This window comes from Amblyomma americanum, chromosome 6 (genome assembly GCF_052857255.1).
Source record: "Amblyomma americanum isolate KBUSLIRL-KWMA chromosome 6, ASM5285725v1, whole genome shotgun sequence".
Taxonomy (NCBI): Eukaryota; Metazoa; Arthropoda; class Arachnida; order Ixodida; family Ixodidae; genus Amblyomma; species Amblyomma americanum.
The window spans coordinates 81,449,619-81,467,589 of record NC_135502.1 but is presented as its reverse complement, the minus strand read 5'-3'; the positions used below and the strand labels follow the sequence as shown (position 1 = coordinate 81,467,589).

The 17,971-nt window shown below is 43.6% G+C and overlaps 1 protein-coding gene across 1 annotated transcript in view; it reads right to left on the bottom strand.

Annotated features, from left to right (window-relative positions):
- Window positions 1-209: 209 nt before the first annotated feature.
- The window catches only part of LOC144095350 (uncharacterized), a 62,472-nt gene continuing 44,710 nt past the window's right edge, over window positions 210-17,971 (bottom strand). The window contains exons 13-19 of the mRNA XM_077629114.1: window positions 14,765-14,955; window positions 13,963-14,167; window positions 12,178-12,337; window positions 11,371-11,540; window positions 6,626-6,704; window positions 3,243-3,455; window positions 210-352 (exon numbers count right to left, since the gene is read on the bottom strand). Coding sequence (XP_077485240.1) covers window positions 224-352; window positions 3,243-3,455; window positions 6,626-6,704; window positions 11,371-11,540; window positions 12,178-12,337; window positions 13,963-14,167; window positions 14,765-14,955 — 1,147 coding nt within the window. The 3' untranslated portion in view covers window positions 210-223. The remainder of the gene's footprint in view (window positions 353-3,242; window positions 3,456-6,625; window positions 6,705-11,370; window positions 11,541-12,177; window positions 12,338-13,962; window positions 14,168-14,764; window positions 14,956-17,971) is intronic.

The following is a 17,971-nucleotide window of genomic DNA, read 5'->3' as shown; positions in this document are numbered from 1 at the left end:
GCCTTGGCTGGTAAATGCCTGCCTCGCCTTGCGCGCTTCATGCCAGCACACACGACGGGGATGATTGAAGAAATCGCCGTTTCGAAGCGCTGGGACAGCAACAACATGACGGATGGTCCTATCAAAGCCGCGGGTTTCCATCGATGCCTTACACGCCGTTATATGTGTCACCACAGCTTGATGCAAAGGAGACGCACTCTCGTCTGGGGATATCTTAAGGTATTTATTCACAGTTGGTTGCAGCGTTTAAGCTTCTGAAGTGAAGCCTAGTCGGTCCTCTCGGGATGTTGTACATCATTTCATGGAATTGGACGTCTTTGTAGTGGTGCTCGACGCGGTACCTCAGTAGAACCTGCTCAGAGAAACAAAAATCCAAAAATTAAAATTTTTGGCTCTAAGGCAATGCTGATCGAAGCTCTCTTTTACAAATGATAGTCGCACGCAGGTTACATTTACCTGCGTTATGTTACCCCCTTCCCTCTCTGGGGAGGGGGGGGGGGGAGACCCTGGCTGCGAAGAAATTTCGTGGTAACTACTGCTTGAAATCGTTTTGATGGGTAGAGGGGACACTACCGCAGTGGAGAAGGTTTAGTACTACAAAACCAGTGCAGATACAGGACACGACATCACAGAAGGCATAGCACGGGGGCTTGCTTGCTAGCGAACGTTTTTGCAGAAGTGGGTGGAGCGCCATTTTAAAATGCAATATAAAATGACGACTACAGGGCTGTGGTTATGGCTAATAAGCCTGTGGGCCTAGCAGGTTGATCTCACGCCGTTGTATTGACGCAGGTGGTAGTGTTATTGAAAATAACTATTTTTAGAAATAGTGAAAATAAATAAATGGTTGTGGCTGAACGAAGTTATTTCAGCGTGAAGTTCTCACAGGGATCTAAGCTTGATATCTGCTTTGGCTGTTGTTTGGTTTTGCGGCAGAAGCGCAATGTGCATACTGAAAATAAATGTAATCCACGAACGGCTTTTAAAAATTCTATAATCAATGCATAGATGTGATATGGAAGCCGTATCTGTGCAAGTGTTTTCAACATAATTGCGGTGTTCTACGATGCCAAAGGCCATTGCTCTATACAGCGTCTCCAAGGCTGATTATTCCTTTTTTTTCTGACGGAACAACGTATTGTACTTTCTAAATATGCATGCGTCATGCGCACATCGTGTCGAGTGGCTATGACAGTTGGACGGCTTACACAAAGTGCTGGCGTACGAGCTACGTAAAGATTATTCACTTTCAGCACATAGCGCTGGCGTCCTAGCTACGTAAAGATTCTTTCCTCACAGCTGTATGACTCAAAACCCTCGGAGCCATTAAGGTGGTAATCAAGGCGGGGTCTCAGCGGGACTGCTATTTGCTCTTGGTCTGACCGCTGTTGCCCATGCGCCAATGTAAAACATCTTGTGTTGGCTTGTCCTCACAACCACTCACATATCTAGTCGGAATTCTGCAGAACAACGGTGTGTTGCGGAGCTAGGGAATTAAATAGTTCGGTGAACTTCATAACTCACACGAAAATCACATAATTTTAACCAATAAAGCATCCTCGTAGTTACCGAGCTTTTAAACTAATATCTAGGACCTTTATAATGACATATGACAATCAATCCCGACCTTCTGTATTTACTATCCAGAGACCAACTGTGCGATTCTAATACTACAATTGATTACCAACCGCGCGAATTGAGACGCATATAAAGGAGAGCACACCGGGACAAGCGCTCAATCGGTTACCAACTCTCCAGAGATTCTGTTTTAGAGTCATACTGCAACATTTTCATCAAAAATGTACTGCAGAAAGCTGAAGAAAGCTCGCACCAAAAACAGAAAACTAGCAGTTGAGTTCGCGGTCATAAACCTGTTGTAGTCCCTTCCTCCTACAATTAGAACAGCGTTATTCTTATCATCATTCAAGAGATCACTTAAATCAGGAATAGCCTAACTGTTAACACCAATTATGCTGCGTTATCACCTTTAGCGATTATGCTTTTGTTGTTGGTAGAGCTGATATCGGCGTATTTCTTGTTGAATTAGTGTTCTGAGTTGCAAGCGCGGTGTTTGCATTGTGTAGCGAACCATGACGGCTGCGCCTGCTCATTGACCAAGCGCCGATGAAGGCGAGGCGCCGGTAAAAGGCGAAGCGTCGCCGCGCTGCACGAGATCGCTTGTTTTTTGATCTGGCCGTCGGCGCTGTCCGCTGTCCTGCTCGCCGTTTTGTGTCGCCCGCCGTGAACTCTTTCCCCTGACCTATTTGTGCACAAACCACCTTTCACTTGTTATAATTTCGTACTTCTGTCCCTTGCACGTGGATTATGTAGTTCATTTACACCTTTTGTCTGCATTTTTTTTAAATACGATAGCATAACAGATTCTGTTGGCGGGAAAAACCGGCGTCCGTCCATCCGTCTGTGTGACGAAAAAGCAGGTTGCCAACCTACCACGGTGCCACCTGCCCACCGTGGCACGTTTAAATAAAATAATGATTGGTCGGGAGAGGTCACGGTACCTTGTGGCCTGGGGGCCTGGACGAGGTAAAGACACCCTTGCGAAGAAGTAACAGTGCTAAAAATGAGGAATATGGGAGCTCGGGAGGAGCAGCCCGGGTCTCACAAGCCCAATCGGTGGCGGTATTTGAAACGGCCATTTTTCGGAGCGGTGGTGCATCGCTTAACCGGTGCACCACGGCGCCAGGAGTGGTATGAGCAGTCTTCGCAATGTACGAGTGCAACACATTTTAAAGCACTTTCGCCGAAAAGAAAGCAGTAATCGAGTTAGATAACTCGATTACTGCTTAACTAGATAACGAAAAATCTCAGGTGTTCAAAGTTAACTTGGAGTCCTCAACTATACGGAGTCTGTCATAGCCTCCCCTCCCCCCATATTTTTCTTTGGAAAGTTAAATTATACACGCGTACCGCAATAGACATGCAGCCATCAGCGTTAGAAAAAGCCAAGAAGCCTCGATGCAGGATTTACGTAGCCCTGATGCTTATAGGCAGATTTTTCTACTTTTTCTCACAGCAGCAAGCTCTATCCTTGAAAGAACTGTATGCTAGAGCTCATACCTTTGACTGACAAGCTTATTTCAATTCCATGGCTGTGGCTTTTAATTGCTTTTGGTTATGTTGCGGACAAAGCGTACCTGTCGTACTGCATCCGTTGTTTCCATTTCTTAGATTGATGAATAACGCTTGCGCTATGTACGTTTTAAACGCTCACTTGTCAATACCTTGGCAAGGAGTATGCAGAGCTCTAGATCGGCTATCCGCCGGCCAAGGCAGCTCCTCTTGCCAAAGCCGTACGGCAATGAAGCGAAAGTGTTGTGAACCCATCCTTGTGTGGTTGGTTCACCCGGGATCCATCTCTCAGGACGGAAAGCCTCGGGTTCGCTGAAGTGCTCGTGCAGTCTGCTGGCCACCAGATTTTGCAGGAACAATGTCGTCTACAGTGAGGAAACAATGCCGCATCAGGGGCCCTTAAGGATAAATAAATGATTACGACCACTTTACGGCTGCTACTGCACTGAGTGCAAGAAACCATCACAAAAGAAACACGTCACAATAATACTCATCAACAGTCAAACTACAGCCGCTACAGGAAGAAGGCCGCTCGCACTAACCTCCGGTGAACACTTTCCTGCGCAAGTTGCGGCCACCCTATTGGCGATTTTCAAGATCGACATCATATATATTCCGGTGGCACGACAAATTAGTCCAAGAAGAATCGACGCGAGCGGAACAGCGTCGTTTTTTCCGTTGCCTGAGTTGTCCACCGAAAATCCGGGCAATGTTGTTAGTTTTGCTGTAAAAACCTACATTACGAGCACTCTCACATGAATGTTTGCGTTGTAATCGCGTGGGAGAGACCCAAGCGTAATCGCTTGAGCTTCAGAGATCATGATTAAACGTTGTTTGCAAACTGCAGTTGAACACTTGCTTGCGGGTCCACGAGAGAGCAGTTTTTATTAGGCACCCAGCCTATTTATATATAAGTATATATCTCGCAGGATGATTTCCCCAGACTCAAAAGGCCCATGTAAATACATGTGGCTGTAATAAAACATCGCTGGGGACACAAGACTAGCCAGCACATTTCCAGCGCGAAGGGCCATGTGCAGCACTGTCGCTGTAAAAACGGGCCTTGTTGCTTGTGTGCACGGTGATGTCTTGGTATCCACGAAAGAGGGTGAGTGGAAGAGAGTGGTATATTGGCTGGTATAAAAGAGTGATCTATATGAAGTTTCTCCTAGATTTGTATTTTATTATGTTGCTTTTGTGCACCTTCATTGTGCCATGTTCCCGCTGTCACCGCAATCAATCCCACAGATGGGCGCATTGAAAGAATAGCATAAGATCGAACGAAAACTGGTGCTCCGTAGCTGCCTAAATTCATTACATGTCTTCTATCTACTGCTTAAGAACAAACCAACGGTACAAAGCGCATTTAATCTACAAGAAAAGAATGAGAAATAATGTGACCCCATTGTCCTCGCTTTGCACCAGTGCTCTCGTTTATAAATGTATAGTAATATCTTGAGTATCTGATGGCTAATAAATTTAATGATCACCGAAAATCGCATGAAGGTAATGCGTTATCAATTAAATTTTTAGCAACATTGGCTAGGAAATTTTTCAGCTGATGTTCTGCGAAGCAGTATGAAAAACTGGCAGTCTCTCTGTTATGCCTACTTAGCCTCCTGGATTTGTCATATCCGCTCGTTGTACAAGTCTTATCGTCGAGTTCATGGATATTCAATTCTCTTCAAAGCAGGCACGCCCCCCTAGCACGCCGGCGGCTTTGAAGCGCCTGAGAGTCTCATTTTTTTTCGTGTTGCTCGTTCATTCCTTTTACACCTTCGCGAAAATTGAATATTTGCATCTCATGACGCTGCCACTATTGACAAACAAGCGCGTGCCGTGGCAGTATTTACATAGAAGCGCGATTCTACATAGGCTCACCCTAGGAGCAGCCCTCCGCAACACCATCATATTTGTTCAACTGAGGCGCCCCATCTGCGTGGTAGAAACGCCAGTACCCTCTAACTTCCTAATCTCCCATTGTCTGTTACATTAATGATTAGTTCCCTCTATAGGAATCGACACCGTAATCAGAAGGAACCATCAGATGTGCGCTGTTCAGGTTACATACCCTGGAAATGCGCATTTTCTTATCGGTTTAGGCTATGATATAAAGAGCTTGCGCTTGTTTCCAAACTTACTCTCTCCTATTTGTTTCTGTTAACGTTACCACTGTCATCCTCCTTTCCTTTGCAGCCTAGGCTGTCCTCAATTTAATTTCTGACCTTTTTATTAGGCCGCTAGTATCCGCCCCACATGTGAGTTCTGCCAAAATGTAGCTATTATGTTTTTTTTTCCTTTCATTACCATTGGTAGGCTACTATTTGTGGTCACTAAACACATGCCAACAAAAACGCAGGTACCACTAAATTCAATGAGTTGTATAAGTTTGTTACTATAAGGCTCTATAGAGCGTTAAAAGAGGCTCAACACGTAGTCGGCTAGCTTGCATTTACGTACAGAAACTGAATGCAAGTAAGTTTCTCTAGCTAGATCTATTTTTTTTTGTGGAATGGTGGCAATGGTCTTCTTAGCGGCACTGCTGAAAGGGCTTTTGCATGACTTGCTTCAGGTAATAGGTGATTATGCAGGCAACGCATTTGCTTTGGTATTGGGAGAGAAGAACACCTATTATGTGGATTATGCTTTGGCAAATAACAAAATAATTGTGTTTACTGTGCAATAAAGGCGTTGCACTAATTGGTGTAGATTTAGGCGGTGCCAAACTCCTAGATACCTTTGAAGAAGTATTGTTTTTTTGTAGTCGGAAGAGGAACAGCCTTAACTGAGAACGCATTTGCAAGGACATTTTTTACCGAGTATACCATGATAGGTATGATGTTGGAGAGTCTATGACAGGATAAACATTCGCGAACACTCGGTAGAAGTTTTGGAGGTTGTTATATAGCTACTCTGAGCTTGATGCAGTTCCAGATACTGCGCTTGTCTCAACGATATCTGCTAGGACGCTACCATTCCCTCAGCTACTGCTGAGCCGTTGCTATTAACTGCTAATGACTTTACAATGAGAATAAAATCGGTATCGTGTGGAGTACTAAGTAATGCTACACGTTTTGTGATGCTAAGAGCATTTACGTACGCGGCTGCTTATGTGCATCCTGCACTGCTTGCCGCGCAGCAAAATGAGCATGAAAAACCCACGCTTTAACGAAGTCCTCAGCGCGTATACCACAAATTTTCATTCGTGTAACCTATTTTATTCCGACACTCCTCACGACGGTCTGTCTTCAGAATTACGTACACTGGTGCTAGACATGGCATTTAAATTGACGCATATAAGACTAGAGGACACTGTAAAGGAATTTAACGACTAATGCGAGTTGCTGCCATGACGGACCGAGCGACTAACTATACCGACACGCATTCTTTGTTAGCGGCAAGTTGCAATGATGTGTCCTCATCCGTCATGCCTAAATCAGTACGACAGATACACCTGCGACACATGCGGGAGAAATGCACTTGCGAAAGGAAGAGAGCCCCGATGCAATCTAAGTAGGTTTTAAAACCCGCCTACCTTTGCCGGAATGAGGTAGCTCGAGAGAATAATGTCATGGTCGACCTTTCTGAGGATGCCTGTCACGGCTGGATTCAACCTAGTGGACAGAAGGCGGAAAAACTCAGTTGCCTAAATACAATAAAAAAAAAACACGTGGTTCAGGAATTGAAAGCATTTCAACGTTATTGCCGAACAGAAGAGGGACGTTGAATGGCATACGCAAAATACACCTGCCTAACACCGGCGCTGGCGACTTGCCCGACAAACGCGGCAAATTTCGTTACGACAGCATTATGAATTGGCATTGAATTGAATGGCCTCTAAACAAGAAGCACGTGATTGCAACTTACTAAGCGTGCTACACAAAACAAACTGGTTTTGTTTTCATGCTCACCTTTACTTCCAAATGCAAAGTAGCGAAGCGACCTCTCTTCGAGGAAGGGGATTTTCACGCAAGAAAAGGCAATCAATAAGTTATAGACGGACGTATATTAAAGCATCTTTTGCGGCGAGCAATAAATAACCAAGTTGATCATAGGTAGTAGACTGTGCAAGTAAATATACCGGGTGTTTCAGCGAACACTTTCGAAAAATCCTCAAAATATTGGGTTCAGTAGAGCACGGAAATAGGTGTAGAATCACACTCTCTTCTCCGACGGACGCAATATGCTGCAAAACCCCTCTAATTAGCCAGTAATTAGCAAAACCTGCTAATTAACGTTTTAATTACCGTAGTTGGGTGGTTAGTCCCAATTGGGAGTTTGATGCCGTGAACAAGACGATGTCAAATCAATTTTTGAAACGAAGAAAAACTCAATTTCTAGAGCCCTGCAGCGCGAAGAAATCCGACGCTTTCTCCCGCACGCGACCGAAACTGAGTGCACGAGGAGCGACGGACGTATGGCGCAAGCGAAGCGACCGCTGGTGACGTCTCGTAGTGAATGCAGCGCCCATTTCGAAAAACGTGTGCTAACTTTCTTCACTAGAGAATCTCGGCGCTCAGCGTAGACCACGGCCGGCGTTATCGACTGCTTCATCGCTCGGAGTAAGGAAAATTATAGTCATCCTCAGTTACGGGAACGTCGATCGATTTTGAGAGCCCTGATGGGCGTATCTGCAGGTGTGTGTGTGTGTGTGTGTGTGTGTGTGTGTGTGTGTGTGTGTGTGTGTGTGTGTGTGTGTGTGTGTGTGTGTGTGTGTGTGTGTGTGTGTGTGTGTGTGTGTGTGTGTGTGTGTGTGTGTGTGTGTGTGTGTGTGTGTGTGTGCGTGTGTGTGCGTGCGCGTGCGCGTGTGCGTGTGCGTGCGTGTGTGTGTGTGTGTGTGTGTGTGTGTGTGTGTGTGTGTGTGTGTGTGTGTGTGTGTGTGTGTGTGTGTGTGTGTGTGTGTGTGTGTGTGTGTGTGTGTGTGTGTGTGTGTGTGTGTGTGTGTGTGTGTGTGTGTGTGTGTGTGTGTGTGTGTGTGTGTGTGTGTGTGTGTGTGTGTGTGTGTGTGTGTGTGTGTGTGTGTGTGTGTGTGTGTCCGACGGGCTCGTTTTTGTGCGTCATCATGAATTCACTTACTCACTAGGTTGATCTGTTTTCTTATAATCGCTGCGGATCAGGAACCACGTCTGCCTTGTCAGCTATGTCAGCGTGGCAAGGAGGCCTTGCGCGGCAGTGGCTGTGTGCTATCGGGCAGTTCTTCTTGCGGTTGTGTTAGCGTGTGTTAGCTTCATTTTCCCAACAGAGCACATAGGCTTGCATTTCAGGTGCTTGTCTTGGAGGTGCACGTGTGAAAACGCCATTGCAGTGCCAGTGTTTCAAATCACTTTAATGTGTGGAAGTGATCAATACGTCACGCCGCATTGCGTGAATTTTGGGAACGGGTGCGCCAGCGCAACTCTAATACTCCAATGCCGAGAATGTGGACATTGTGATCACTTGTGTGGATGCGCAAATGGACGCGGAGCTGGCATCCAGACTGTATGCTGCCTAACATCCTGGTCGTCGTGTGTTGACTCGTCCCACGTTGATATCGATATTTAATCGATTTATGTCTACTGGATCAGTTCTTGTTCAGAAAAGGAAGAGACCAGGGAGCGCAATCGACGATTTCGACATTGATGTCCTCGCGTACGTTTCTGACAGGTCAGACGCAAGTTTCAGGGAAATCACCAAAGCGTACGGAGCCAGCCCGGCATGAGTTTGGAGGTCGCTATCAAGGCACGTCTACCACTCCTATCATCTGTGTCTTCGCCAGGAACTGACACCAAAATAACTTTCGGAAACGGCTCGATTTTTGCAACTTGCGCCTTATTAAATGTGATGCAGACCCCGAATTCCTGCACAAAGTGCTTTGGACAGACGAGGCCCAATTTTTCAGGGATTCCAATATCAACTTGCACAATGCGCATTGTTTGTGCGACCAGAACCCTCATTGGCTACGCCAGCACAAGCACCAAGTAAGATGGTCAGCAAATGTTTGCTGTGGCATTTATGACGGCCGTATGGTCGGTCCCTACACTTCATCGACGGAAACCTCACTGGAAAAAAGTACACAGACTGTCTCCTACACGGCGCCGGCTCTGAATTTGTCTCAGAGCTACCATTGGCCGGGTTGAAAAAAAAGTGGTTTCAGTGACGAAGCCCCGCCACATTTTGTTTCGTTCAGTGGTGCATTCCTGGAGAGCACCTTTCCAAAGCAATGGATTGGGCGGGGGGGGGGGGGGGGGGGCAACAGCGTGGTCTCCAAGATCGCCCGATTTGTAACCACTGAATACCTTACTCTGGGGAGTTTTCAAAACGAAGCCAGCAAGCCTCGATGACCTGAAGAAGCGTATCAAGACATCAATTGAAAATATTCCCCGAGGGATGCTCATTTCTGCTGTGAATTCCATCTAATACCGCATTCTACTGTTCATCGCAATGGATGGAAAGCATTTTGAACACGTGATTTTAAAACGGCTTCTTTTCATCCCATATACTAGTTCTTTCCAGGAGTGTCGAAGTGGGGCTGCAAGCAACTAAATCCATAAAAGGTACAAATTTCATTCATTCCTCTTTGCTATACAACTAGAAAGTGCTAAGCATCTGCGGAGAAGGTTTCCTAAATGAGTACTAGCACTTCTTACAGCACGGGACGTGTCTGATCCAGCACACGGCAACCGTATTGAGCCAGCCGGTACAGAGCGCCTTAGTGCTAGAATTGCAATGTTTTCAGTTAGAATCTTTTCATCTATGAAGTCATTCTCATTTATTTTGACAGTGAAGCCAATGCCACATGAAAGAAATAGAACAGATGCTTGACAGAAATAATACAATGCATGTCGATATACCGGCACTATTTAACGTTAAACAATAATCGGAGCACTGTCAGAGAAGAGTACCTTTCTCGCTTTCAGGAAGCTAGTGACGAAAATAAAAAAAAGATCAAAAAAACTTTCTGGAGTTAACTAGAAAGGCAGAGCGCCCGGCGTGCTTATCGGTGTTCTCAAAAGCGAAGGCCGCGTAGCAGACGATGACTATTTTTCCTTACTCCGAGTGACTAAGCCCTCGATAACGCCGGCTGCGGTCTAAGCTGTGCTCCGACGTTCTCTAGGGAGGAAACTTAGAACACGCATTTCGAATTGGGTGCCTCATTCATTATGAGAAGTCACCAGCGGGCGCTTCGCTTACGCCATACTTCCGGTGATCCCCGTGCGCACAGTTTCGGTCGCGTGCGGGAAAAAGCGTCGGATTTGTTCGCGCTGCAGTGCTCTAGAAATTGGGCTTTTCTTCGCTTCAAAAACTGATATGACATCGTCTTGTTCACGTCATAAAACTCCAATTTTGGGCTAATCACCAAGATACGATAATTAAAAAATAATTAGCTGGTTTTTATTAACTATCTGGCTAATTAGAGGGATTTTGCAGCATATTGTGTGCGCCGGGGCAGAGAGTGAATTTCGCGAAATTCAGAGGTGATCGGTTCTGAACCCACCGACGGCATGGTTGTTTTTTCTGATGCTTTATAATCCAATTTCCTTTAGGCAACAGATTCATTGAAGTATTATTCTCCCATCGTTGAGCACCACAAATTATAATAATAATAATAATAATAATAATAATAATAATAATAATAATAATAATAATAATAATAATAATAATAATAATAATAATAATAATAATAATAATAATAATAGTAAAAAACATTCTCCTATGCACCCTGGTTTCGGTGACTGTTGCCTTCCTTCATAAGTTAGTCAAACGAGCCCCTCGGGTTCTCACATAGCTTCCGCCCTCGGCGTTCGATGACGTACAGGACATAATACAGGACATACTACGTCCACCGCTTATGGACGAGGGTGGCGCTGGTGAACACTCTCAAAGTTAGGTCATACCTGAACTTAAATACCCGCGAAAGCAAAACATTTGACAGCCATCGCCGCTGCTGATCTGGTATTGGGCACCGGACGCGTAATTCGGAAGTCGTGGGTTCGGTTCCCACCGGCTACATAAGACTGTTCTTCTGCATTTGTAATAAATTATATTTAAGCGATAAAATATTCACTAACAATTTCTATTGATGAACACCACAAATTTAGAGAGAAAAAAATGCCCTGCGCTGCTTGGTTTCTGTGGTTGTTGGTACTCCGCAATGTTAGTGAAGACAACCAACAGAATTCCGCAAGGATTAAATCATGCTAGAAGAACAATAGCATAAAGTTAGTTGCATGTACCATGCAGAGTGCGGGTTTTAAAACGCGCGAACTACTATAATGTTTCATGACAGGTTGTAATACTCACCGCATACTTTCCTTAATGAAAGCGCTCAGGTAAGGCAAACGTTCCAGGTGATGTTTACGAATAGAAAGTTCGTCTTTTCCTACTCCAGCTAGAACTTCATTTCGAGCTTTTTCTTGCATTTCCGGATGTTTTGCGAGATTGAGCAAGCAGGTTGTAGCCACTGAAGCAGTCTGAAATGCAAGCAAAATCTTCCTGGTAAAGCGACAAGCGACTATTTTTGAAAATATGCGGCAATAGAGCAAAATCACCACGGTTTCAGTTCATTATACGAAGCTTTTTATTGAGCAAGTAAGTATGAAGTTGAATAATTGCTTCTTCAATGAAGTGTGACCAGTTACGCCGTTTATAGAAGCTTTCTTAGCTTTGCAAGCCAATGGCTGCGATCTCTTGAAGTACAGGTTGCTAATACTGCGCATAGCGAAAAGGCGATTTTCATTATGCTGCTATAATGTAACTGAATAACTGCCTTCAGACCGTTAACGGTATTTGAGTAGTATCACCGGGTATTAGCGCGCGTCCTTTGCACGATGCTTTTAAGTTACCGGTAAGAGGCCATTCGGCATTCACTGGCTGATTACTGCGGCCTCAAAAATGCCTATCAAGGTTGAAGTGCCACCGTCATTCGAATGATCCCATTAAGAAAGCGTTAACTGAGAAGTCAATATATACTGGTTTATAGTGACCATTACTTAAGATTACTGAACGTTAATTATGTATTTACGTTCAACAATTTTCTTCAGGAGTTTTCTTTTAAATAAAATTTGTCATCCTTCTCTGCAGAGGCAGTAATGACAAAACAATGCTCACAGTTTCGACGGCACCGAGAATGAGGTCTCTGGTGAATGGCACTGTGTCTGCCCACGCTAGCTGATTATCCTCGAGAATATTCTCCAGGATAGTACAAGGCTTACGTCCGCCACTAGATGAAAAGCTGGATGCAGCATCCATGATGTGTCTAGTTATGCGCCTGAAAAATTGGCACGTATAAAAACAAAATTTTCAGATTGAACAAAAAATGTTTCCAGCAGGTAATTGGCTGTAAAATAATAATGAAAGATTCTATGGTTCATGAGCGGCTAAGCCTAGCAGACAAAACGCGGTGAAAGAGATACGGATATATTTCATGTCTGTCCACAACGGTGGCCCAGAGGTAACGGCATCCTGCTCCTGAACGCAATTGCGTGGTCTGAGTTGTAGTCACAGCGATGGGAATTGAACTGAAGAAAACTGCCAAGCCACCCATTTTCCAAGCTTCCTGTCCGGGCTAGACAGCGCCAAGTTAGCACAATTAATCCGCTTTCGTCTACTATGATCTACCTTTTAAACTCGGTGTAGCTTTGCCCCATAAAAATTCATTGGATTCTTTAATTTAGGTATGTGGCTCACTTTGTTGAGTAGCGCCGAAAGCCGATTGTCGAAGCCTCATTGGAAATAAATAGCACTGATGCCATTTTTTTCACTAGTCTCCATACTGGCTAAGCCAAGTGAACTGCGTGAGAAATTAAAAGGCGGCTCTGGTGCCAAGACGCCTTTAGGAAGCACTACTGAGAGCACCTACTGCGGAATCTGCGGATGGCAAGAAAAGAAAGCGGAAGAAATCGGATGAGCAGAAATGTTGATGTCCTCATTTGGAGCCTGATAAGAGTTGATTGCATTCGAAGTTCGTGCTCAGTACTACCTTGCGCTAGAGACAAACTACCGAACATTTTCAATAAATTTAGCTGTGATATTTTGTGGACTATGTGCAATCATAATAAATTTGTTAGCTGCGTTTCAGCTCTTAGACATGTACTTTAGTTACAGGTAGGAAGTGCGACGCTTTAAGCAGCGGAAATTATGAATTAGCACTTCTTTTTTTTCATCACTTATCTTTCTGAAAGACTTGGGGTGTAAATTGGGGTTTATTTTCGGACGGATGCGGTTAGGAATTTTTTTTTTTTGCTCACAGAACTATTTCAGATTTCATTTTTTATGGGTTGTTTTTGAAATAAATTAAAAGAGCTACCTACGAACCGTTCTTTACAAAAAATATTTCAAATGCACAAACAAGCTATAAAAGCTGCGGGTTGACAAAATAAAGCGTTTCCCCCTCAAAATGTTTCATCTCCTACAATTCTCTTGGGAATGTTTGTTTTTTGCATTTATTTCGGTCTCTATTCGTAGCAAGTTCGTACACACAAACCTGGTACAAGCATCTTTTCAAAGTGGAAAAACATTTTTTTTATATGCCCAAGGTGCCACATACGTGGTCCTCAAGTAAAGCTTTGCTTTTAGCAGACTAAAATGATGTCCGAGTTATACGGCATTGGCTTCTCGCATGTCTTCAATATAGCTGTCGCTTTTTACACAGTGTCCCAGTTTGTTCAGTTTGCAAGAGACATTATATTTTGTGAATGCAGTTGTGCACACTTAATCGAAATAGTGAGGGAACTTCCATGTGAAGAAACGCTAATAGAACAGCCGGTGGAAACGTGACCCTGGCCAGCCCCTCCACACTGGGCAAATTTTCATCAAACTTCAATATGAGCAAATCTCCCTACCGGTGCCCACAACAAAACTTTGGAGATCCGTAATGTAAAACAGTATTCTTACACTGTGTAGTCGTCCATGGCGCGTTCAAATCTTCTCCATTTAAAAGTTGGAAAGAAGCGGTAGTACGGGAAGTTGGTGTTGAACGCCTGCAAGCATTGCAACGAAGTCATGTTGTCCTTCAGTATAGACGTGCAGTCCCCCGAAGGATGCAAACCCTCCGACTGAAGACACCCCAGACGAACGCCGACAGATATTAGTGTGATGCCTAGGAAGCAAAAACAATGATAGAGCTCAAATACACCAATCAGGATTGTTAACATATTTATGCTACCACAGTACAAGCTGTTAGAAAATGCAGGCATTTCAAACGTTTGCGTCAAAGAACTTTTGAATAGAATGGAAGCTATAAACACTCGAGCCGAACCAGCGAAACACCGAGAAGCCGAAATATCTGGATATGATTATAGCTGAATTTGCGGCACCGGTATACAATTCAACATATGCTACTTCGATACGCAGCAGACACGGTTTTAGTCGATATACCGGCTGCCTCTGAGCTTTTAGAACCACCACAGTACAAATAACTGGAAGCTTTGCAGTAATGAACAACACCAATCAATGACTGTACCAATAAATGTGTGTCTCTTATATTAATCTCGTATTCTTGAGCCCCCTATTAAAATGTAAATACTTCAATATAAAATACACGACTGAACATTCGGAAAATGTAGGGCGCTCTAATGTCCGGACATGCTCCTATCCATCCCGGCAAGGCCACTACAGCGAGTAACTTAATAAAGTCAAAATTATAATTTAAGGATGCCTAAAATTCGTTCATTATGTTCGCGTCCGTTCTACTTACTCTCTAAGGCCCATCGACGTAAAAGGTAAAAGCAGTCCTCGATTTCTCCGCCGTCTTGAGAGGATTTTTCGACAAGGCTGACAAAGTCTTCGGCTACAAAGTCGATAGCTGCAACATAAGACATTGCGGCGTGGTTCCTAAGGATGTGCTGCTGCGTCGCGGATCGAAGGCTGTGCCATTGCTCCCCCTGCCTGGAATGTTTTCATTGATTTATTAGAAGGCAGAATTGCGCAATGCATTGTGATTTAAAAAACCAACGTCTACACTCGGAGAACTCCCGAAAACGGAAAATATGGTTTTTATGTAGGCTTGGTCCCACATATATGTCAAAGAAGTGCGCTTTAATTAAATGTTAAAGCCATCAATATTCGCCGTTATTTATGAGAGCGGAAGAGCCAAATGTAGGTACTATCTGTAGCAATAATATTTCAAGACGGTGCTCCGATGCAAAATTTTACCTCTTGCTTGACCACTGTAGGTTACTGCACGTTCCTATCTTAGTCCAGAGGAAATCGTATCTCTAAGTGGTTGTTGTAGAAGGCGACAAACCTCCCTCCTAACTGTCCGGTTCCCACACATGTAAATAATGACTTGCAGAGATGTGTGTGATAACCTGCCCTCCTGGCTTCAAAGAGAAAGCGACAGTTTGAATCTTTTGGTGCTTTCGTGCTCGGCTAGGTCAGCAAGCCCAGGTTGGTGGCCTTATATACGAAGGTGAGGGTTGGGACCCGGTCCAGTAGCCTGGTCAAATTGGCAGACTAATCTGGTTACGTCTGTTCGTGTTGGCCAGTATGCGTATACGCCCTGTGCTTATACATGCCGGTCTCTGCTACAGTATTAATGCTGTATTTAAATATTTTAGATGTGTTGCTATGGTGGGACAAATGCCGACAGACTTAATGGAATGCGGATCCTACCTCTGCCCAACCTCTACCCCACGTCTCTCAACCTCCCACTCTCTACCACAGATGAAATTGCGGCAGTTTTAAACTGTCATTATAGAAGTATTTTCTCGCTGAGTGGAATTTTTAACAGCATGAAGAGGGCTTACCTTGAAAGCCCTCTTCATTAAATGAGGGAAAAAAATTGCGGAAAGAAGCGAAAACACTATTCAATTCATAAGAATTGTGCACGAGTGGTAGGGTTTGTTTAATGTATAAAATGAACCACATTAATCTACAGCAAATGAAGGCCGACAGATATTCTTGCTCAAGGAATTCCGCTTTTGCTGCTTTATAATCACGTGTACTCTGACTCCGTATAACGGCGTCTTAAGGAATGGTAGGCTCCAAGTTCGATTCTTTAGTCGAAATCAGTTCTCCTTTCAACCACCTATGTTCTGTACGTTAGTGTTAGTTTGTAAATCATGCAACGCCAACCTTGAGGTCACTAGCTCCGGATTGTGAAAAAAGAAAAAGAATCACGCGACGCCGTGAACTCCCTTGCTTGAGTTGTTGTAAAGAGGAAAATGACATTTGCAGTTCATGTGCTACGATACAGTGTTTTTTGAGAGATATCAGAGACTGATGTTAATAAGTTCTCATGGGCAGCATTTCAAAAATAAAGGTTACATCAATCCGAAGCGCACAAATGTGTCATTAGTCGATTTTATTTTTGTGAACTAGGCGAACAAGGGTAGAAAGGTAAAAAAAAAGATTCAATAAAAATTAAATTTTTTTTACGATGTTGTGTTCTAATTTGTCCTCAAGAAAACAATACGTTGCTGTTAAAGACTGCGTTTCTAGTACACTGAAAGTGCACTCAGGGGTGCCACAGGGGTCAGTCCTCGGTCCCTTGTTGTTCTTAGTTTATATCAATGACATCTATTTATCTGTTCAATCGCCTGTGAAGATCCGGTTGTTTGCGGACGATTGTGTTATTTATACTAATGTAAATCATCACTCCGACCAAGTAAGACTTAATGACGCGTTGCACTCAATTAGCGTATGGTGTGAAACATGGGGACTGAAGCTAAACACTTTGAAGACGGCAGCTATTACATTTACCAACAAGAAAGAACCCTTAGATTTTGCTTATATTATTAATAATTCTTATATTCATAAAACCCAGCGAGTGAAGTATTTAGGTGTTACACTCACAAGCAATTTAAGTTGGGAACCCCATATAGAAAACGTTTGCAGCAATGCTCTAAAAAAGCTGGCATTTTTGAAACGGAAATTGCGCCGTACTTCATCAATCGTTAAGTTAACAGCATACAAAGCTCTTGTCAGACCAAAATTAGAATATGCGGATTTAATCTGGAGCCCTCATCAAAAATATTTAATCAAAATAGAAAGAGTGCAAAATTTAGCTTTGCGGTTTATATACTACACATACTCGCGTTTTTCAAGCGTGTCCGTTCTTCGCGACAGGGCGAAATTGAAAAAACTAGTTCATCGCAGAATTGTATCTCGCATCAAATTTTTATATCAGCTGTACCATGGTCACTACAAAATAGCGCGTGAATGTTATTTACCCGAGCCCCCCATGCGCTCTGCTCGTACAAACCACAACAAAACAATTAAGCAACCATTAAGTAACCTTAACATCCATCAATATTCTCTTTTTCCCCATGCAATTTCACTATGGAATAAATTACCCGAAGAAGTAGTTAACGCTTATTCAATAGAATCGTTCGTTCAGCTTTCAAATAACCTTTTCTTTGACCTCTAAAATTGCCGCAATGAGAGCAGTTTCTTTTGCGTCACGCTTTTTCATTGTTATTTTGTTTACGTATTGCACTGTTGTACGTTCATGTTTATTTCTGTTACGTATAGTGTTACAATGATGTATGTACTTGTTTATTGTGTTCTTAATTGCTAATTGGCAATGGTAATTTACGTTGTTGTATGTACCCACTCCTGCTTGGGCCCGAATAGGGCCTGCAGTATTTGTAAATAAATAAATAAATAAATAAATAAATAAATAAATATACACCTTGTAGCCAGATTTTAGGCAACTTTGAAACCGAATACATATGCGTGAGGGCTTACAACCACAATTAAATGTGGCACACTTGCGACAAGTGATTAATTTATGATGTGAAAATCATTTCGGAACATTAGTGTCACGATACTGTGGGAGGCTCGATGGTTGGCTGGCGCCGAAGGTGTAATTAATCGGGCCAACCTTCCCACCACTGCACTCTCCGTAAGTTCGGAGGGGGAGGAGCGACAAACATCTCTACCCCGCGTGCGAAAGATGAGG